The 22785-nt window shown below is 41.8% G+C and overlaps 1 protein-coding gene across 1 annotated transcript in view; it reads left to right on the forward strand.

The window, feature by feature from the left end:
* The window catches only part of ALPK1 (alpha kinase 1), a 142708-nt gene that overhangs the window by 104200 nt on the left and 15723 nt on the right, over window positions 1-22785 (forward strand). Inside the window, exons 5-7 of the mRNA XM_025386029.1 lie at window positions 7824-8022; window positions 20724-20783; window positions 22442-22528. Coding sequence (XP_025241814.1) covers window positions 7824-8022; window positions 20724-20783; window positions 22442-22528 — 346 coding nt within the window. The remainder of the gene's footprint in view (window positions 1-7823; window positions 8023-20723; window positions 20784-22441; window positions 22529-22785) is intronic.

Genomic DNA, 22785 nt, shown 5'->3' on the forward strand with positions numbered 1-22785 from the left:
AAGTGCCACAGAGCCCGCTCATTTTCCTTTTCCTTTCTCAGTTTCCAGTAACATCAATCCTCAGAGCTGGTGAAGAGAAGAAAGAGATTGAAAAAAATGAGAGGTTTAGCCATTCTCTGAGATAAGCCTTGTAGATGTTACATGCATGACCCATTATTTCTGTTTTGCTCTATTGAAACTTCCACTGAAACTCACTTTGGGAGTCTGTCTGTGCCTGTTTATGTCTCGTCATACAAGAGAGTGGAAGTGAGTAGCTGACTTCTTTCCATTTTTTTCATAGTGTTCCATGTCATTTATTAAGCACCCACAATCTACCAAGCTCTGTGCTGAGCATTTGACCCACACTTCCTCTAATCCTGAAACAGCACCACACATGAATATTATCCACATTTCACAGATGAGGTCATTGACAACCGAGTGGTTAAGTAACTTGCCATGGCAAATAAGTGCTAGAGCTAGGAAACAAACCGAGATACCCATGGTTTCATCTCAGACTTTATATCGCTTTAATCTATAAACGTTTGACTTGGTTCAATTTTTATATCTTCCGTGTCTCTACTGTATATACCTAATTTTTACTCTACCTTCTTGAACTGTAATCTAGGGGTCACTTTCTATTGATTTCTTTTTCTGTGCAATCTGGGCTTCTTTCATACCTGGCAATTTTCGACTGAATGCCAGATTATAAATTTTACCTTCTTGGATTGTGAACATTTTGTGTGCCTATAAATATTCTTGAGCTTTGTTCTGGGACTCAGTCAAGTTAGGAAATAATTTGATCCTTTTGAAGCTTTCTTCTAAGGTATCAGAGTTGGCCAAGAACAGTCATAGTCAAAGGCTAATTTAGTCTCCCTACCAAAGCAATACCTTTCTGAATACTCTACCCCATGCCCTGTAAATGACAAGACTCTTCTACACTGGCTGATAGAAACACAAGCTGCTTGAGGCCTAAGAATCGTTTCCTAAGAAACATAAGCTGCTTGAGGCCTAAGAATTGTTTCCTATGTTCATTTCAGGTGGCTTTTTCCCCCAGCTTTGGGTGGTTCCTTTCCATGCAGAAGCTGATCAGTATTCTGCTGAAGACTCAAAGGGGACCCTCTGCAGACCTCTGAACTTGCTTTGTGCAGCTATTTTCTTCTGATACTCTGCCCTGTGAACTCTGGCTACCTTGGCCTCCCCAGACTCCAAGAAGCTCTGTCTCATAACTCAGGGAGACCATTTCATAAAAGATGCCACTGCACTTACTAAGTATCCTTGTAGCTCACTGTGAGGAGTGCCCAACTGTAGTGATCCCCAGCTGCCACCAAATCATCATTTGCTCTCATAATACCAACTTTTGCTAGAGAATATCAAAGCACAAAAATTAAAAGCCATCTCCCGGGAAGTTTTCTTCCCTGTCTCTCGTTTTTAAATATGTAACAAGAATACTCTTTTCATTTGGAATTTGTTTTTATTTGTCCTAGTTTTCCTTTTCATAGAATTTTCTCATTATAATGAAGGAAGTGGGGCCCCTAAAACCACTGTTTGGAGTCAACAGTGAGTTCAGCCCCAGCTTTAAAGACCCAACTTTTTTGTTTGTTTGTTTTTTGAGACGGAGTCTTGCTCTGTCACCCAGGCGGGAGTGCAATGGCACAATCTCGGCTCACTGAAACCTCCACCTCCCAGATTCAAGCAATTCTCCTGCCTTAGCCTCCCAAGTAGCTGGGATTACAGGTGTGCCCCACCACACCTGTCTAAGTTTTTGTATTTTTAGTAGAGATGGGGTTTCACTATGTTGGCCAGCCTGGCCTTGAACTCCTGGCCTCATGATCCACCCGCCTCGGCCTTCTAATGTGCTGGGATTATAGGCATGAGCCACCACGCTTGGCCAAGACCCAACTTCTTATTCTCAGATTAGGCACTGCTCCACAGAACCCTGCTCAGGCCACAGGGGAAAAGCAGAAGATGAACTGATGCTCAAGAGACTTGTGTTCCTCAAGTATTGCAAAGACGTGGAGAAAATGGAACCTGTGCACTCTTGGTGGGCTTGTAAAATGGTGCAAACTCTGTGGAAAACAGCATGGATGTTCCTCAAAAAATTAAACATAAAACTCTCATGTGATCAGACAATCCCACTTCTAGGTATATATCCAAAAGAAGTAAAGCAGGGTGTTGAAGAGATATTTGCATACCTATGTCCATGGCAGCACTATTCACAACAAAAAGAGGTGAAGTCACCCAAATGTTCATTGATGGATGAATGAGCAAACAAAATGTGGTATATACATACAATGGATTATTATTCAACCTTAAAAGGGAAGGAAAGCTTGCCACATGCCACAATATGGATGGACCTTGAAGATATCATGCTAAATGAAGTAAAAAGACTAATTCTGTATGAGTTCACTAATATGAGGTGTCTAAAGTGGTCAACTTCATAGAAGCAGAAAGTAATGTTGGAGCTCAGAAAAGGACACCCCATAGTAAGACATTTTGGCATGCTGAGTACTTTGAAGTAAAGGAGATTGAAAGACCCCAGAAGCAGCCTCAGAAGCAAGTTCTCTCTGACCTTCTCCTGCCCTCCTCTCTCTCACTCCTCTTTCACCACTAAACCAAGTCATAGAAACCACAGAATTCCTCTTCCTCAAGGCAAGTCATAGAAGTTAGAACTCCTCTCCACCAAAGCAAGTCATAAAACCTAGAAATATTACTCTAACCTTTCCCTGCCTTTCTGTGTAGAGGCTGGCCATAAAAAAATTCTCTGTCCTATCTTGTCTGATAGTAGATTATAAGACCTGTACCTGGAAGGAAGGATACTACACAGACAGGCTGAGAAAAATCTCACCAGATAGGTCTTGCTGAGTCCCATCACACCTAGTCTATTATGATTAGTCATACTCCTTCTGTCCAATCACATTTCTACATGGCTGTCTATTCTTTGTCAAATTTAAGCCTTAAAAATAGGCAGTTTTTTCTGGGTCTTTGGGTCTTCATTTCTAAAGGCTCCCATGTAACATCAAACTTTGATTAAATAAATTTGTTATGGTTTTCTCTTGCTAACCTGTCTTGTATTATAGGAGTGTCAGCTGTGACCCTTATGATGGAAGAGGAAAGGTGTCACACCTCTTAACCCCTACAGTAGAATGGTGGTTGCCAGGAACTGGGGAGAGTGGAAAAAGGGGAGTTGTTGTTTAATGGGTATAAAGTTTTGGATTTGCAAAGTGAAAATTGTCTGAAGATCTGTTTTGCAACAACGTGAACATACTTAACACTACTGAAATGTACACTTAAAAATGTCAAGATGGTAAATTTTATGTTATGCATTTTTTACCACTGTGAAAGAGAGAAACCAGGACCAGTGGCTCATGCCCGTAATGCCAGCTAGCTACTCAGAAACTGAGGTGGGAGGATCACTTGGGCCCAGGAGGTTGAGGCTGCAGTGAGCTATATGATCAGCCACTGCACTCCAGCCTGGGTGACAGAGTGAGACCCTGTCTCTAAAAATTAATTAAAAATAAGTAAATAAAAACAAAAGAGAGAGAGACTTGAATTTTTGCCTAGCTCTGACTCTTTTGATTTTATAACTTTGGAAAGTCACTTAATCTCGCAGCTTCAGTTTCCTTTTCTTGTTTAGACTTTAGAGTTACTATAAAATTTAAATGTCATAGAGGTGTGTGTGAACATTCTTCACAGACTAGATGGTCCTACACAAGTGGAAACCATTATTCTCAGTGAGGAAAGAGTGGGAATCACCTCTGGAGAATAGCCTGCCTCTGAACATTGCCGCCCGAATAGTTACTGCAGCTTCCCTAAAACTAAAGTGAGACACCAATAAGAATGGAGAACAAGGCTGGGCACAGTGGCTTATGCCTGTAATCCCAGCACTTTGGGAGGCCGAGGCGGGCAGATCACGAGGTCAGGAGTTCGAGACTAGCCTGGCCAACATAGTGAAACCCCATCTCTACTTAAAAATACAAAAATTAGCGGGGCGTGGTGGTGAGCACCTAGTCCCTCTTACTCAGGAGGCTGAGGCTGGAGAATCACTTGAATCCGAAAGACAGAGGTTGCAGTGAGCCGAGATCGCACCATTGCACTCCAGCTTGAGTGACAGAGACAAAAAAAAGAAAAAAAGAAAAGAAAAAACGATGGAGAGCAGAACTAGAAATCAAGCATGCACTGAAGTGTAACATCAAAAAGAGGGCATTCACAGGCTATCTGAGTACCCCCCAAGGTCCACAGCCACGAGCAGGGTGGCAGGAATAGTGTTGTTCCTTCTAAGCAAAAGTAGAAGGAAGGCTGGAAGTGGCAGAAACTGCAAGTACTGAAGATAGTAGCTGAAGATACAAAACAAAGGACTATATCTACGTGTCTTTAGCACAGGAAGGACCCTTGCTGAGAGACTGGCCTTAGTAGACACAGCTGGCAACATATAAAACCATCAATTTGCTTTTCCATCTTTGATTTACATTTTATGAATGCCAATGACAGACTTTTTTTTTTTTTTTTTGGAGACCGAGTCTTGCTCTGTTGCCCAGGCTAGAGTGCAGTGGCACAATCTTGGCTCGCTGCAACCTCCACCTCCTGGGTTTAAGTGATTCTCCTGCCTCAGCCTCCTGAGTAGCTGAAACTACAGGCATGTGCCACCACGCCCCGCTAATTTTTGTATTTTTAGTAGAGGTGGGGTTTCACCATGTTGACCAGGCTGGTCTTGAACTTCTGATCTCAAGTGATCCACGCACCTCAGCCTCCCAAAGTGCTGGGATTAAAGGCTTCAGCCACTGTGCCCGGCCAACAGACTTTTTCTCATTTTTGAAACTTGTAGTTTTCAGATTGATGGTTTATTTGACAAACTCAGTAGAAGTTTTGAGCATTGCAATTTTTGTTAGGTTTTTTCTGGTTGGAAGGAACAGAAGCTCAATCAAGTAAATACATAAAAGGGGGTGTGCAATATTTTGAAAATACACGTGGCATACTAAACGAGACATGTAATTCCTAGAATGGCACTCATGAAAACGTGGACTGGCATTCAGAGCCATTCTTGGATCCTCCCTTGTGTTGCCCGTAAACATGGCTTGGCCATACTCTACTTTCTTTCTATCCTTCAACAACAGGCAAATTCTATATTTTTTAGTTCAGATTGATACATTGGTTTTTTAAAGCCTGGCCACAGAGTCATGAGGGGTCAGGTTATCAGGTAGCTACTCTTGATCAGGTGGCCTTGATCTGGTTGTGGGGTGAAGAAAAAAGGGTGTCAAGGCCAAGTGGCAAAATACGTGGCTACCTCAAAGACAGGGGCTGTGGGCACAGCAGTTTCCCTAGAAAGAGTTATGGTGTGCCTTAGAAAGGCAGTTATTCATGTCAGGGTCTTTGGGAAGATCCCATCAATAGTACCTCTCTTCCTCTCCTGGATTCTGAGCAAATGGAGAAATAAAAGAAAAGAGGCAAACAAGAGATGAAATAGTACCCTTAATTCTGATAAAGGGCAAGTTAGAAGATACAGCTTTGTCTTGGACATAGGGAATCTGCTAGTGGAACCCCAAAATTATAAAGACTTCCCCATTTAGTCACAGGAACAGGGCCAAGCACAATACTCCATGCAGGGCAGCTTACTAGACAAGACTTAGGATACGGAAAAGCAACAACAAAGTGCTGTTTCCTTTGCACAGCTTGTTCCCAGGAGAAAAAAGGGAGAAGTCATACACGCCCACTTTCTTCTTCTAAAATTTACCAGTCAGATTAGTCACTGCACCCCCCATGGAGCAGAGTGAGGAAAGTGATAGAAAGAGGCCGGGGATGCTAGGGTCATAGAGCTCCCGTCACGTGGAAGGAAACATCGAGAGGAGAGAAGAGATATTCTCCCCAACAGTTGGCAGCTCTATCCCAGTGAGAGCAATGATTGACTCAGACCAAAAAGTAAGTCGAGTAAAAAATTATATACTTAATAAACACATTGATAGTTTAAATATCTTAACAGGTTAAGTAAGCATCAGTTTTAAAACGGAAAGATTATTGTGCTGGTATTTGGCAGGCATTACCTGACTGATGAAAGCCTGTGAATACAAATATTCTGTAACCAATTATGTATATGGCATTTATTAACATAGTAGTAAATATCAGATAATTGACTCAAAGAGGACCCTCTGCAGATCTCTGAACTTGCTTTGTGCAGCTCTCTTCTTCTGGTACTCTGCCCTGTTAACCCACTACCTGGGCCTTTCCAGACTCCCAGCAGCTCCATCCAGCTTCCTAACATGGAGTCAGGGCAACAAGGGAGCATGTAAGATCTGAATTTGGACCTCCTGTGTTCAAACCTCAGCGCTTAGTCACAGGTCATTTGACCTCAGCATATCACTTCACCTCTCTGCATCTCAGGTTTCCCATCTTACAGATGAGAATAATAATAGAACCTGCCTCTTAGGATTGCTAGGAGGATATTGAATTAGTGCATATAAATCACCTAGCACTGTGCCTGGCACCTGGTTTTGCCCAGTAAGTGTTAGTACTTAGGATTATGTGGTGATGAAAGCAGTGCTTTGTGTAGTAACATTGTAGTAGGAAAATGGGCAATGCTTACAATGCTTTCTAGGCTTCATGTGTGAACAAACACGCCCAGAAAGCACTCAGCATGATTTAGTTTAGCATATGAAGATAATAGCATTTGGGTGATAAACTCATTTACGCTACTAGCTATGTAACCACTAAATCAAAGGTCTTTCGTACAACACCCTAGCAGAGCAAACGATGATGATGTTTTCTCATAAAAACTTGATTATTTATTTCTACTTCTCACTCTTTATGTTACACTTTCATTTCATGCCGGGTTTCTTCTTTTTCTTATTTTATTCATTAACGAAACATGATGATATAAGTCAAATATGGACTGTTATCTAAAATTCCATATTTCTTCCTAATTAAAATGTAGGCAATAAATGAAGCAGAGTGTCATGAACTAATGTGGAAGTTCTCCTAGATGATGGTGATTGAAAGGAGAAAACGGCAGAACAATATGTTTAGTGTGACGTCATTTATGTATGAAAGAGAGAGAAAGAGATAGGAAAGGTAGGAGAAGGCAAAGCAAGACAACGATCAATTAATGTCTAAATATAAATAAAAGGATAGAGGTTCTGGAAGGATCTTCTCTCCCAAACCATTGTCAAGGAGAGTTGGAACAGTAGGAGAAGAAATAAAATGAGGGGTGGGGAAACTATGGGGCGCTTTTACTTTTTACCCTACATAGTTTTTGTTGTTGTTGCTGTTGTTGAGATGGAGTCTCACTCTGTCACCCAGGCTGGAGTGCAGTGGCTGGATCTCCGCTCACTGCAACCTCTGCCTCCTGGGTTCAAGTGATTCTCCCGCGTCAGCCTCCCGAGTAGCTGGGACTACAGGCGCCCGTTACCACGTCTAGCTAATTTTTGTATTTTTAGTAGAGACAGGGTTTCACCATGCTGGCCAGGCTGGTCTCGAACTCCCGGCCTCAAGACATCTGCCTGCCTCGGCCTCCCAAAGTGCTGCGATTACAGGCATGAGCCACCATGCCCGGACCTACTTTTTACCCTATGCACTTTAGTATTGTTTGAGTTTTTAACAACAGGAAGTAAGCATGTATCGCTTCTATAATTTTATAAATGTAATGGGGGACATTGAATGAAGAAAATACTATTTTATTGCACAATTGAACTGGATTTTTCTATTTTCTTTCTTTTGGTTCAGCTGCCTAATAAAGTATTTTTCTCTTCCTAGCTGTGGGTTTTGTTGTATTAATGAAAATGCCTCCCACCCTAAGCCTGGCCCTCAGCCTGCCGGCGTTTCCGCCTGGCTCAAGATGTTCCACGCTGTTCCTCCAGGCGTCCCTGAGGGCCTCCATCCTCGCTCGGGACTGTGCGGCTGCGGCAGCTATTGTGTTCTTGGTGGACCGGTTCCTGTATGGGCTCGACGTCTCTGGAAAACTTCTGCAGGTCGCCAAAGGTCTCCACAAGTTGCAGCCAACCACGCCAATTGCCCCGCAGGTGGTTATTCGCCAAGCCCGAATCTCCATGAACTCAGGTAGGCTCCCTCCTGCTGGCCGCCCCTGCGTCCTCGGTGTCTGCAGCTCCCCTTCCCTCCCGAGCTACTTGACCTCTGTGGGACACCCGGAGCACCCGGGCCCTGCGTGCCATCTTTCCGAGCCCGGGGCTCCCCTCCCCCGCCCCTGTGCCCTTCCACCCGCCTCTTTGCCAGCACAAAGGCCCTGGCATAAAGGGTTTCAGAGCCAAAAGCAGTAGAGAAAATTGTGAAAGGGTGTGGAAAATACTAATTGGAGCCTTTGTCTTCTAACAAATCTGTCCTGCTGCTTTCAAACAGGGGTATCTGAATTGCTATACTTCTGACCAAGAGTCTTTAAAAAGCAGATTAGAATTCTACTATTTTCTCTTCGCTCTCCTGTCTCCTTTCTGTAGGGCCACTTGACTAAGCTAACAATAGAACTGACAAACCCACTGAAGTAATTTGAGGGTTTTTTTCATCATTCAGAACACCGGTACAGTACCTGATTAGGTCTTAAAGTATCTTTTTTTTTTTTCCTGTCACTTTGAATGAAATGAAAAAGGAGGCTGACATTCTAACTTAAGATGTGGTGTGGAGGAGGGCTGGAGGGGAGGGGGGCCTGCTATGCATTACTGCAAAGTCCACTTCCATAGAATTCTTGAATTATTTAAACTGCTGGTAGCCATTAGATTTAGAAACGTGTAGCCTGTTATTCCTGTTTCCAAGACTGAAAAAGTAAAGGATGAAAAGAGAAGGCAAGTTACCCCTACCAGAAATGGGACTGGTTCATTTTCTGATTGGTTTTAGCTATTGCTATTATTTTAATAACTCTGGTCTTTAAGAGGTTAAAATCTCTTTACTTGATTTCCTTTGAAAAGGAACTGTACTAACTATGCTAAATAGGACAATTGCTGAATGCAGAGAGGGACAGAGACAAAAGGACATGGGAGAAATGGGCTAGTGGAGGTTACCTTTTCAAAAGCCCAAGTTCATTTACGCTCAAGTTCTTGCAACTGTGCATAAATTGTGCATGTCTTGTTATTTACTTATCTCAAGTAACTCAGGGACAGAGTTGAACTTAGGAAAAATTTCTTCTTTCAAATGTTCCTGATGTAATTTATAATGTCTGGGACATGAAAGAAACCTAACAACTGTTGTTCCTTCTGATGGTGTCAGATGGTAAGGATGTATGAGCAGGGCATTCTCTGAGGGGAACAGAGTGGCGAAGGCTGGAGGGTGCAGGCAGGGTTCTAATACTGGTTCTCATCAACAAGAGCTTGGAACAGAGAAATGTAGCTTATTTTCTGCCATACAGCATTGCTATAGTGTGACATGGAAACTGAGGTCAAATGGTAAACAGGGACATTGATAGCTTTGCTTTTACATGTCCAAACTGATCTTTCAGGTTCCCGTTTTTGTTTTTGTTTTGTTTTTGAGACAGTCTTGCTCTGTTGCCCAAGCTGGAGTGCAGTGGCCTGATCACAACCCACTGCAGCCTCGACTTCCAAGGCTCAGGTGATGTTCCCACCTCAGCCTCCTAAGTAGCTGAGACTATAGGCATGCGCCACCACACCCAGCTAATTTTTGTATTTCTTGTAAAGACTGGGTTTTGCCATGTTGCCCAGGCTGGTCTCAAACTCCTGACCTCAGGTGATCCACCCACCTCAGCCTCCCAAAATGCTGGGATTACAGGTGTCAACTGCCATGCCTGACCAGGTTTCCTTTTTTAAAATTGGTTTTCGGAGGGTTTTTAAAATTATTTCTCTCAAGGTTCTAATCAGGTGGTACAGCAGTTTTCTCCTGATGACGAGAAAGCCTTGGTATGATCACAATGATCATGATGATGCTCCTGTACTCACATTATCCTGTGTCTAACATAAAGGTCCTGGATCTCTTTCCCCAATAGTTGGGATTGTCTTTTCCTCAAAGACCCTATTAGAAGTGCCACAGAAAGACAAATATAGCCTCAGAGTTAAGTCTTCTTGTGTAAATGTCTGCCCCAAAACATCTGGAGCCTCCACCTACACTGGCTGTCTCAAAGAGAGAGAAGGACTGGGACTGCAAGCAGGGATGGTTTAGGGGTAACAGAAGAAGATTTGCTGAAAGGAGGCTCTCAGGCCAAGCACTTAGGAATCATGGGGTGGAGAAGTGAAAGAGATTATATAATATTGTAAGGGGTAAGGAAGAAAAACAAAGGTAATATGAGAGGACAGCAGTCTTGCTATTATCCTTCTGATCCAGCGCTTCCTGGTATCCACCACAGGGTTCCATCCAGCCAAACACTCAATGTAGTGGGATGTCAGAAGCAAGAGAAGACTCACAAGGCCGGGCACGGTAGCTCAGGCCTGTAATCCCAGCACTTTGGGAGGCCGAAGCGGGCGGATTACCTGAGGTCACGAGTTCGAGACCAGCCTGGCCAACATGGTGAAACCCCGTCTCTACTAAAAAATACAAAAATTAGCCAGGCGTGGTGGCAGGCACCTGTAATCCCAGCTACTTAGGAGGCTGAGGCAGGAGAATCACTTGAACCTGGGAGGTGGAGGTTGCAGTGAGTGAGATCGCGCCATTGCACTCCAGCCTGGGGGACAAGATCGAGACTTCGTCTCAAAAAAAAAGAGAAGACTCATAAGGCCTGCTCACCTCACTCTTGCCTGAAATTAGGAGACAAAACCTTTCAAACCACAGTTACAGATAAAGACTCAGATTTCCAATTCCATCAACATGGAGGACAGAGCAAGTGCAGTCTTCTCCATTACAAATACATAAATATAGTGAATTAAAGATTTGTAGGTACCTGAAACATAAAAGGTATTTAAAATCACAGCAGTAGACTACTGCTTACGACACATAGCCAAAGGAACTTACACTTGAGCAAAGACCTCAAGGGAAGGGGCTGTCATTTTAATCCCTGGGCGGAGATGAGAGACAGTTGCCTTGTGCCCATGTGAGAAGTAAAATATTTGCATCAAGCTGGAATTCTTAAAGGTTTGCACAGGCTATAAAAGGAGACTGAACAATCCCACCAGCCTGCGCAGAGAAGTTACAAGGACGCTTGCTGTCTGCCCAAGCTCTGGGATGGAGGGGAAAAAAAACTCCCCTCTAAAATAAAAATCTCAACTCTGTGCCAAATTTGAGTGTGGAGTCTGAATTTACTCTGCCCACAAAGCAGGAAACCTGCCATCAAATAATTAAGAAAAAAAAATTGTTCAAGACTGAAATTTCTGGACCCCAGGAGATCAAATGCAAAACTATGCTCTAGAGAAGTATCCACATCCCAGGACCTTGGGAATCTCACAGGAAAATATTCTTGGCTAAAGATGACCTCACCTTAAAATTTATAAGCAACAGGCTGGGTGGTGGCTCACGCCTGCAATCCCAGCATTTTGGGAGATCAAGGCGAGTGGATTACCTGAAGTCAGGAGTTCGAGACCAGCCTGGCTAACATGGCGAAACCCCGTCTCTATTAAAAACACAAAAAATTAGCCTGGTGTGGTGGCAGGTGCCTGTAATCCTAGCTACTTGGGAGACTGAGGCAGGAGAATTGCTTGAACCCAGGAGGCAGAGGTTGCAGTTAACCCAGATCATGCCATTGCACTCCAGCCTGGGTAACAGTGAGACTCTGTCTCAAAAAAAAAAAAAAAGAAAAGAAAAGAAAAGAAAAAAGAAAAAATGAGAAAGTAATAGTAATTGATGAATTGATGGGGAATTCCCCACAAAACAGGCAGAGCATACAAGTTCATTTTTATATAGACAAGATACAAGAATTCAACCACAAAACCGTGACTGAAGAGCGCAGAACCCCCTCCCAGTTGGTAAGATAAGCTTTTGGCATTTCATCTGCTAATAAGGGTGTCCAACTGCCAACCAGACTGCTTCAATGGGGTGAATGAGATAAAATAAATCCTTAGAAAAATGAAGTAAAAAACAAAGATACAAAAATGCAAGCTTAATGTATTTATTATTATCAGCTTCAAGAGTTATACAATTATTTTGGCAAATGATAATAAAAATTTCTAAATGCTCACTCTCAGTGTTTCACTTAATCTCCTCGATTCAGGCCAGCAACAAAAACACACAAATAGTAGTGCTCCAGAGTAGTGCTCCCCAAACTTCCGTGTGCTCTGAATCCCCTAAAGATCTTATTAAAATGCAGATTCCGATTTAGTAGATCTCTGGTACAGCCTGAGATGCTGCTGTTCTATGAACCTTGCTTGACTAGCAAGGGATGATCTAAAGATTCTAACCATGTGCTTGGCTGCCCACCTGGGACAAATGACCACTAACAACCTTAAAATCAAGGTACATTTTCTACAGCCGGTTTCTTAGATATTCCAACCCCATAACTGACCTACCAGAAATGTACTCCTGCAATACCAGGAACAGTGGGGGAAAAAATTGTGGAACTGGAAACTGTATTTAAAGAAAATGTTGAAAATGAAGCACAGAGAGCTAAGTAGATGAAAATATAAAAGAGAAGTTTAAAAAACTCAAAGAGATTGAAAAAAATACAGAAGCATAGAAGACTTCTAGCAGGACTAACTAGACTCAGAATTGGAGAAAATTATGTCTTTACACTGAAGAAGTATATCTAGCCTTGGGCAAAAAAGTTTTAGGCCTGGCATGGTGACTCATACCTGTAATCCCAGGACTTCAGGAGGCCAAGGCAGGAGGGATCGCATGAGCCCAGGAGTTCAAGACCAGCCTGGGCAACATAGGGCGATCTCGTCTCATCAAAAAAATAAACAAAATCAGTCAGGTGTGGTGACATGTAGCTGTAGTCTCAGCTACTCCAGTGGCTACGGTGGGAGGATCTCTTGAGCCCAGGAGACTGAGGCTGCAGTAAGCCATGATTGCACCACTGCACTCCAGCCTGAGTGACAGAGCAAGACCCTGTCTCAAAAAAAAAAAAAAAAAAACTTTTAAAATAAATTCACATCTAGACCATACCTAGTGTGGTAAACTATAGAAAATCAAACAATAAGAAAGTCAATGAGAGAGAGAAAAGACAGATTAATATAGGAAGTATATTTAGACTAACAAAAAGTATCATCAATAATAAGAGTCCAGAAAGCAAGAGAATTTCCAAAAAATTGAGAGGACATAGGTTTCAACCTAGGATTTTATACCTAGCAAAATTGTCATTCAAAAGTGAGGATGAAATAAACATTTTCAGACCTGATTGACTAAAAATGAATTATTCTTAAGACAGCTCTTTCTCATTCACACACACACTCACATACACACTAAAGGATGCATTTTTCTAAGGAGAAAATTGAACTTAGAATGAAGAAGTGGAGAGTAAAAAAAGATGATGACTAAAGAATGTGGTACTGGGGCCTATTATGGGGAGGGGGGAGGGGGGAGGGGTGGCATTGGGAGTTATACCTGATGTAAAGGACGAGTTGATGGGTGCTGACGAGTTGATGGATGCAGCACACCAACATGGCACACGTATACATATGTAACAAACCTGCACGTTGTGCACATGTACCCTACAACTTAAAGTATAATAATAAAAAAAAGAATAAATATGACACCATTAGTCATTCGAAAAATGTAAATCAAAACCACAATGAGATATCACCTTACAGTCACTATAATCAAAAAGACAGTAAGTATCAGTGAGGATGTAGGGAAATTAGAACCCTCATACACTGCTAGTGGAATGTAAAATGGTGCAGCCACTTTGGAAAACAATTTGGCAGTTCTTCAAAAAGTGAAACGTTGTGTTATTACATGACAGTAATTCTACACCTAGGTTGATAGGGTTGGGCTGTGTCCCCAGTCAAATGTCATCTTGAATTATAGTTCCCATAATCCCAATGTGTCACAGCAGGAACCCGGTGGAAGGTGATTGAATTATGGGGGCAGGATTTTCCCATGCTGTTCTCATGATAGTGAATGAGTTTTCATGAGATTTGATGGTTTTATAAAGGGCAGTTCCCCTGCACATGCTCTCTTGCCTCCCACCATGTAAAACATGCCATTGCTCCTCCTTCTCCTTCTGCCATGATTGTGAGGCTTTCCCAGCCATGTGGAACTGTGAGTCCATTAAATCTCTTTTTCTTTATAAAGTAAAAAAAAAAAAAAAAAATGTGGTAAATACATTAGCCATGTAAGATTAAAATAAAAGGAAATTATATGGCAATATCACTTATATAATTAATAAGGTGCAAAAAATCTTAAAATATTACCAAATTGACCAACATTATATTAAATTAATAATGCATTACAATCAAGGAAGGTTTATTCCAGATATATAAGGATAGTGGGTTTTATTTTGTTGTGTTTTTTTTTGGAGGGGTGGGGGACACGATCTCACTCTGTTACCCAGGCCAGAGTGCAGTGGTGCAATCATGGGTCACTGCAGCCTCAACCTTCCAAGCCCAAGCAGTCCTCCCACTTTAGCCTCCCAAGCAGCTGGGACTACAGGCACGTGCCACCATGCCCAGCTAACTTTTTTATTTTCTGTAGAGATGAGGTCTCTCTATGTTGCCCAGGTTGGTCTTGAATTCCTGGGCTCAAGCTATCTTCCTGCCTCAGCTTCCCAAAGTCCTGGGATTATAGGCATGAGTCACCATGCCTGGCTGATAGTTAAATATTTTTTAATCTATTCATTTAGTGCACCACATGCACAGAATAAAGAAGAAAAAGTATGCATTCACCTAAATAGATTTTTTAAAGTTAATAAAATTTTCAACCAACTTAGGTTAAAAATGCAAACTAGGGATAGAAATGTAATCAGGTAACAGAAACCACACAGTAATTTGAACAAGGAAAATTTGATACAAAGAATTACTATTTCAGGGGATTAGAGTAATAATGAGAGCTTGGCTAGTGAAAAGTAAAGAGAACTCTAAAGAACTCTAAAGAGTGCAAGATAGCAGTTACAAGGTATAGCCACTATTCCTTGGACTCAGATAGAACACCTAAAAAAGAGCTCCTGGCCCTCATACACACACCATGGCTGAGATCAAGACCTTGTTGGAGAAGGTACAGACATGGCTCGCTGCATGGCAGAGAAGTCACCAAGGTTCCATGCTGGCAGAACTCACTAGAAACCCACCTTCTGAGTGTTGGGGGAAACCGTCCACAGGGAGGCGCTGTGCCTTAGAACTCACAAAGCTGCCTTTACAGAGTGCCCGGGAAACTGGTGACCACAGGAGCCTAACTGACAGCACTTCACTGTAAAGTCAGCTGGGAGGACTGACTGCTGGGTTCGACTGACCACTGCACACTGAGGAGACATGCTACAGAAATCACCTGTGTTGCAGGAGTCAGGCACAGGGAAAGCTATGAAAGCCTGTGCTGTAGGAGTCGGGCATTGAGGAAGTGGTACCCACAGTGGCCTGGCCAGAGAAGCACATCAAGTCAGGATGAGAAGCACCCTTGCCATGCAGCATCCTTCCACACCCACGATGACAAGGCTTACCATCCTTACCATCTTGCTAGCTGGCAAAGGAGAAATGCTTACCAGATCCATCCGCATGATCACAAAGCAGGTATTGAAGGGTGAATTGGAACTGAAAGATGATAAGTTGGAGCTGAAAAATGGTAAGTTCCTCCCTGCATAGGAGGGAATTTTCTCAAACTGATCAACGGAAGTAACTGAAAGCCTCCAGCAAAACCAATGATGAAAAATTATAAGAATTCCTTTTAAAGTCAGGTTGAGAAAAAAAAGTACCTCATTACTGCCTCTATTTGACACTTTCCTGGAAGTTCTCTCAAGGCAGTAAGAAAATGAAAGGAAATAAAAAGTATAAAGGCTAGAAATGAAAAAACAAAAACGGTATTATCTGTAGACGATTATGGCTGCACACAGAATACTCCAAGAAATCCACAGATTAATTGTTAGAATTAAGAAATTAAGCAAGGTTGGTAAATACAAAGTCAGTATTTTTTAAATGCCCATTCTTAGTTAGCAACAAAACCTAATTAGAAATATATCTTTTAAGAATAGAGATTGCTTTGATAAAATTTATTCATTTAGGTATTTCATTTGATATCTCTCTTTTTAAACATATTGATGTGAATAAATTTAATTCGAGTGTAAACCATGATTTCAGATACTAATTTTCTTTTATTCTCTCTTTCTCTGTCTTTCTTTTTTTGGCCAAATATATGTGGAAAGCCTGCTATGTGCCAACAATTGCATTAGACCTTTAGGATAGTTGTAAAGATGATCAAGATATGGTTCATTGTCTTCAAGTGGTTCAAGTTGGGGGAGAAGATAGAACTATAAAGAACAAAACAATGGCGTTTTAAAACAGAGAGGAAATTAGAAAGGGAGGGAGGGAAGAAAAGAGAAAGAAAGGCAGAAGGGAAAGAAGGAGGAAAGGAAGGATGAAAGGAAAGAAGTAGAGCGAAAGGGAGGGAGGAGAGTAACTTTAAAAATTGGTAAGGGAAGGAGAGAAGATGAGAAACTCTAAAACCTGCAGATATTATTTCATGCTGTATATTCCCTCCTCTGATGACAGAAAGAGAATGTGAAGAAAGAAAATTATATCCTGCATGGCTGAAAATGGTCCCCTACAAAAATATCATGTTGGACAACTCATCTGAAATAGTGGTATCTCTGGGAAGCAGTTTAGCACTGGAGAGTTTGGACTTTCATGGCAGGCTGCCTTGGTTCATATCTTTTGGTGATGATACTTATCTTCTGTAAGGCCCATTTATTTATTTGTGAAATGAAGACAATAGAGTGCTTATATATAATTTAGAACAATGTCCATCGCATAGTAAACAATAAATGGTAGCTGTTATTGTTGTTATTATTACTATTATTACCTTGAAGACAGGGGCTCTGTCTTGTTCATCATTCCGTCTCCAGCTCTTAGCGCAATCCCTGGCACAATTCAAACATGTATTTGGATGAATGACAAATATCTATTGAGTATTTGCCCTGTTCCAAGCATTGTTAGAGGTACATGGGACAGGACAGTGAACAAAACAGACAAAACCTCCTACTGTCTTAGAATTCACTCTCTACTGGGGAGACCTAGGCAATGAGGAAATAATTAAAATATACAGTGTGTCTTATGGCAATAAATGACAAAGAAAAATAAAGCAGAGAAGGTGAGAAGCGGTGACAGTGTTTTGTGATCATTTGCTTTGCAACAAGCCACTCCCCAAATTTACTGGCCTAAAATAATTTCATCATAGTTCATGCTCTGGCTACAACAATACACATCTCTCTCATGTGCAAAATACACTCACTCCTCCCTCAAAGCCTCGTGCCATTAAGGGTTCAGGTTCAAAGCTTAAGATCTTATCCTCTGAAGTACATTTAGGGACAAACAAAGCTTCTCAGGTATTTCTGGGGATGCAGAGACTTGTGAACTAAAAGACGAGTTATCTATCTTCCAACACAACTGACATGCAACGGGGATTCAGGAAAAGATAATTTCAATAGGCGCTTCTGTGCAAAAGCGGGGAAAATGAGTCATGCAGCAGTCACAGTTCATATTAATCTAAAATCTAGCCAGGCATATATCCCAAGTCTTCCTGATGTGGGGACAAGAATTATTTCTGGATTAGGGCTCACTTTTTCTCTTTGAGAATGGTTCTCCTCAGCTCTTGGATTTGTCCTCTGAATCATCCTTCCTTGTCCACATACATATACACATATACACATACATACGTAGAGAGACTGTCATGTAGGCTGGAGTACAATGGTGAGATCTCAGCCCACAGCAACCTACACCTCCTGGATTCAAGCAATTCTCCTGTCTCAGCCTCCCCAGTAGCTGAGACTACAGGTGCACGCCACCATGTCTGGCTACTTTTTGTATTTTTAGTAGAGATGGGGTTTCACCATATTGGTCAGGCTGGTCTCGAACTCCTGACCTCAGGTGATCCACCCACCTTGATCTCCCAAAGTGCTGGGATTACAGGCATGAACCACCGTGCCTGGCCCATAAAATATTTTTTGTGAAAACATCTCAGCCTGCTCCATGCCTATAGAAAGTTTGACTCCCAGATGTGTCTCTTTTCATTTTGAACTATCTCTGCCCTTCTTAAATCAAGCTGATATAATTCCTTTAAATGCTTTCTAACTTTTTAACATATTAAATTAGGGGGGAAAATGCCTACATTTATCTTTGAATGTTACTTTGGGCTGCAAACCAAAGGGATACAGGACAGCACCCTTAAGATTCTTAGAAGCTCTTTTGCTCGGTCAGAGGGTCTGAGGTCTTAACAAAGTGTTTTACAGCCATGCCCTTGGTTTGATCTTGACCCTAAGGTCACATTTTACTGCCAGTGCCCTGAATTTGACCTTTTCCCCAGGTTTTAATATTTTAAATTTATCTTCAGAATGTCTTGCTGTCTGGAAAGACTATTCCGGGCCGTGTCTACTTTCTCTAAATCTTGCTTAAAAATGGAATACAGTAGTCCCCCCTTATTCATGAGGGATACGTTCCAAGACCCCAGTAGATGCCCAAGCCCGATTGCCATTAATCAAGACACATTTCTGTTTATGTCTTCTACCCACCAATTTAATGCCTTTTCCATCTTAACTAAGCACCTATCACACACTGTAGCCATACTTTCACAGTTTGAGATGTGACAGCAAAACTAGCACAAATCTCTTTTTCCTTCTTCACCATTTTTGGATAGAGGATGCATCCTTACCATAGACCTTAGCAACCTTGGCATATGAATTTTTTCCTTCCTTATTACACTGAGAATTTTCACCTTCTCACTTAAAGAAAGCACTTTACAGCTTCTCTTTGGCATATCCAAATTGCCAGCATCACTACTCCTGCCCTTTGGGGCCACTGTTAAGTAAAATAAGGGTGACTTGGACACAAGCACTGCATTACCCAACAGACAGTTCATCTGATAATGGAGAGGGCTGCTAAGTGACTAATGAGTGGTCATCGTAGATAGCACGGATCTGCTGGAAAAAGGGATGGTTTATGTCCCAGGCAGGATGAGATTTCATCATGCTACTCAGAACGGCACGCAATTTAAAACTTATGAATTGTTTATTCCTGGAATTTTCTGTTTAATATTTTTGGACTGCTGTTGACTGCTGGTAACTGAAACTGCAGAAAAGGAAATAGGGGACAGAGGCGACTACTGTAGTTTCTTCTTTAGGTTATCGCTTTCTTCCTGTACTTTATCTTGGGTAACTAAAAGATACACACTGCCACTTTCAATATCCTTCCTGGGTAACTCCTTAGCTAGACACCAAGTCCACTGGTTACATTTTGCTACAGTCCACATTACTCCTGGAGACCATGTTGCCAAACTTTACAGCAGGTATAATGTCTGTTCCCTTTCTCAAACTTCCAGGAACCATTTTTTCACTGCCTTTTGTCTCGACACCCTTCAAGTCTCCAAAATTTTTGTTATAGTAGTACTCCACTTTTAAGTGTGTGATTTCTCTATTGCTATGTTACAAGCCACTCCATGGCTTAGTGGCTTAAAACAGTAATAATTTATTCAGTCTCATAATTTGTAGTTTGGGTGATTGTTATAACTACTGTCAGCTGGAAGCTGAGATAGCTAGAAGGTCTGTCATGGTCTCATCCACACAGTAGGCATTTGGTACTGGCTGCCAGCTAAGGGCCCAGCGGAGGCTTCGGGGGAGGTCCTCAGCTCTCCTCTGCTTGGGCCTCTCCATGTGGCAGCCTCAGCTTCCTCAGAGCATTGGGCTAAGTTCCAAGAAGGGAAGGTAAAATTTATAGATCCCTTAACGCCCAGATTTCTGCCACATTCCATTGGTTAAAACAGGTCACAGGGCCAGTTGTGTTCTTGATGAGGGGAAATAAACTCTAGATTCCACTTCTTGATGGAAAAATGACCAGGTCATCATTGCGAATAAGCGTGAAGAATGGAATATATTGGTGTGGTCTTTTTGGAAATACAGTCTACCACAGCCAGAGCATATGTCTATGTATGTAATTTAAAATAAGATGGTCAGGGGAGGCCTTCAGAGACAGTGACATTTGAGCAAAGACCTGAAGAAGAAGAGAGGAAGCCTTGCAGACATTTGGGATGAAAGCATTACACACTGAAAGAATTGTAAATACAAAAACTCTGATGTGGTAATGAGCCTGGTCTACTCAAGGGATGATAAGGAAGCCACTGTGACTGAAGTAGAGGGCTGAGAAGGAAGGAACAAGAAGTTAGAGGTGAGGTCAAAGAAGTCATGGAAGCCAGATCATGCAGGGCTTAGAGGTGCCTGGAAAAAGAAATGTTTGGTTAAAAGGATAAACAATTGTGCTTCCAACAGGTGTCCATAGAATAGGCCCTTCCTATGTGGTAGTAACAAAATAAGTAAACCCTTGAGAAAGAATCTCCTCACTCCCCACCTCCAAATTCCTTCCTGATAATTCCATAACTAGTTCCTGTCCATGGGTAACTCCATTGCACTTCTTGAAGTATAGCTTTCACAGGGAGGTGGCACAGCCTGTTAGAAAAGTTTGCCTCTACTCCACAAGCCTTGCTCTATGTGAAGAATTATCACATACGTATGAATCTAATAGCCATTTTAGATACTGTCCAACTTCCCACCTTACCAGCTTCTGAAAACTTCATCTTTCTTTCTCAGTTTTATAGATGGTGTCATTATTGATTTTAAATTATAAAATGGAATGTTTCCAGGGGAGGTTACAGTTCCTGCTGCAATATATCCATCTTAGAGCATGAACGACTTGTAATTGTTAAGTGCCTTTTCAAAGCTAATCATGTGGCATTTGGTTGCTGCTTTTCAGGAAAACTTTTAAAAGCAGAGTATATTCTGAGCAGTCTAATAAGCAACAATGGAGCAACGGGTGAGTACTTTCATATCTTCACAATGACCTTTACCTCAGCCCCAAACAGAGCACTCATTTAATAACAACTTAGTGACTTAATAGTTACTATACATTAGATGTTTTCAGAGCTATCTGGGACTGGCTCTGCCACTGATGAATGAAGAAGCTTTGATCAAGCAGCTTACATCTCTGTGTGTCTGTTTTCTCTAAGTTAACAACAACAACAAAAAACAAAGACAAGGAATCTACTATTGGCCTGCTTCCTTACAGAGTATGTTATCTAATGGACGGTCACGGTCAAGGCAGGTAACTCTGTGGGCCTTATAAAGGTTCGATAGCAGCTTTTAAACAAAATTGTGATTGGAAATAAAAGCCTGTAAGTTCAGAAGAGTCTGCTTTGGCTTTATCGATTTAAATGGTTCAGAAAATAGATTTGATTTTTGGTACATGAGAACTTTAATAAAACTTGTTTCCAAATGGATTTTCTTTCAATATTTAATTATACATGAAAGGAAGCAAGTCCTAATAATTGGGTAACAAATAACTTAAGCCTTCGGATATCGTGTCTGAATTTCTGGGCATTTAAGTTAGCAAGTTTATCAACAAGTTGAGAAGTTTCCACTGGACTTTTAAACTCAGCATGCTTGGATGTGAGGCCTCAAACTCCTTGACACTTGTGGACATTTCTAATGGGGAGATAGTTTGGAATCCAAATATTAACCATGCACCCCTCACTTGTGGCCACCATCACTAAACTACAATATACACTCTTGCCATCATGTGCACACACCACACACGCACACACACACACACACACGGATTCAAAGCTAGGAAGAAAATAAATATTATCTGATGTGACAGAGAATAGTGAGGGGGCAGTAAAGAGTCTGCCTCTATTTTTGATGTTTGACCACTGACAGTTTTCAAGCCACAGCCTTTTTTACTTTTGTCTCACACTGGACAGGCTGATTAAAACAAACAAACAACAAAAAGCCCTTTCATCCACACACCCAAACCCAGCTTCCAGGAACCTTTACCCGGCCCCACACCCCAGTCACAGTGACAAGCAAAGCCACTCACCACTCCCTGCCTGAGTCAAAGGAGCAGCTTGGGTGCCAGCCTGACTTACCCTAGAAAGCCTCATTATGTGAGCAATAAATCTTCTCATACCCTCTTGGTACACGTGTGGAGTCATCAGTTTTGACATCCAAACAAATTTTCCTCAGATGGGATCCACCTCACCCTCTGCAAAGCAACCATAAGACAGTGGGGGTAACGGTGTAGAAAAATTAATCTGTGGAGGCCTTTGAGGAAAAGCACTGAAGCTGAGACCTGAAGAAGGATCTGGCCTCTTAAGAAGCCAGAGGAAAGAGGATCCCAAGCAGGGCTAGTGGTAAGTGCAGCTGCCATGAAGCAAGAGGCCAGTCCTGTTACAAGGAGGCAAAATAAAGCTAGAGTGGACAGAGAGTAAGTGAGGGAACTGGAGACCAGACAGGAGTCAGTTCCTGCAGAGCCTAAGGCTACAGCAAGAAGTTTGGACCTGATTCTAAATGTAGAGACGAGATTGTCTCTCAAAATGATGTCACATGTGCTCATGAAGACTTCTGTGAAAATTCTTTTAATTTATAAGGCAAGATCTCTGATAATTCAAGGGAAGTTTTCCTCTTTACTTTTAGGTACCTGGCTGTACAGAAATGAAAGTGACAAGGTCCTGGTGCAGTCGGTCTGTATACAGATCAGAGGGCAGATTCTGCAAAAGCTAGGTACCATCATCTAACACTTGCGTTTCTCAAAGCTCATTTACGAAGCCTGGCTGCATGGTTTCACTGTGGAATTTTCTTCTTTTATCTGGCTAAAATTGTTAATTTCCACTTGCCTTAGTTTCCTCATCGAAAAGAGAATGGCATTTAAGATCCTAGGAGTGTCACAAATATTAATAAATTTTTTTTCTAGTAAGCTTTGTTAGAGAGGTTCACGGTTGTATATTGTGATGTTAACTGTAGGGTTCCCAGTGTTATTT

The sequence above is a fragment of the Theropithecus gelada genome, chromosome 5 (assembly GCF_003255815.1).
Source record: "Theropithecus gelada isolate Dixy chromosome 5, Tgel_1.0, whole genome shotgun sequence".
Taxonomy (NCBI): Eukaryota; Metazoa; Chordata; class Mammalia; order Primates; family Cercopithecidae; genus Theropithecus; species Theropithecus gelada.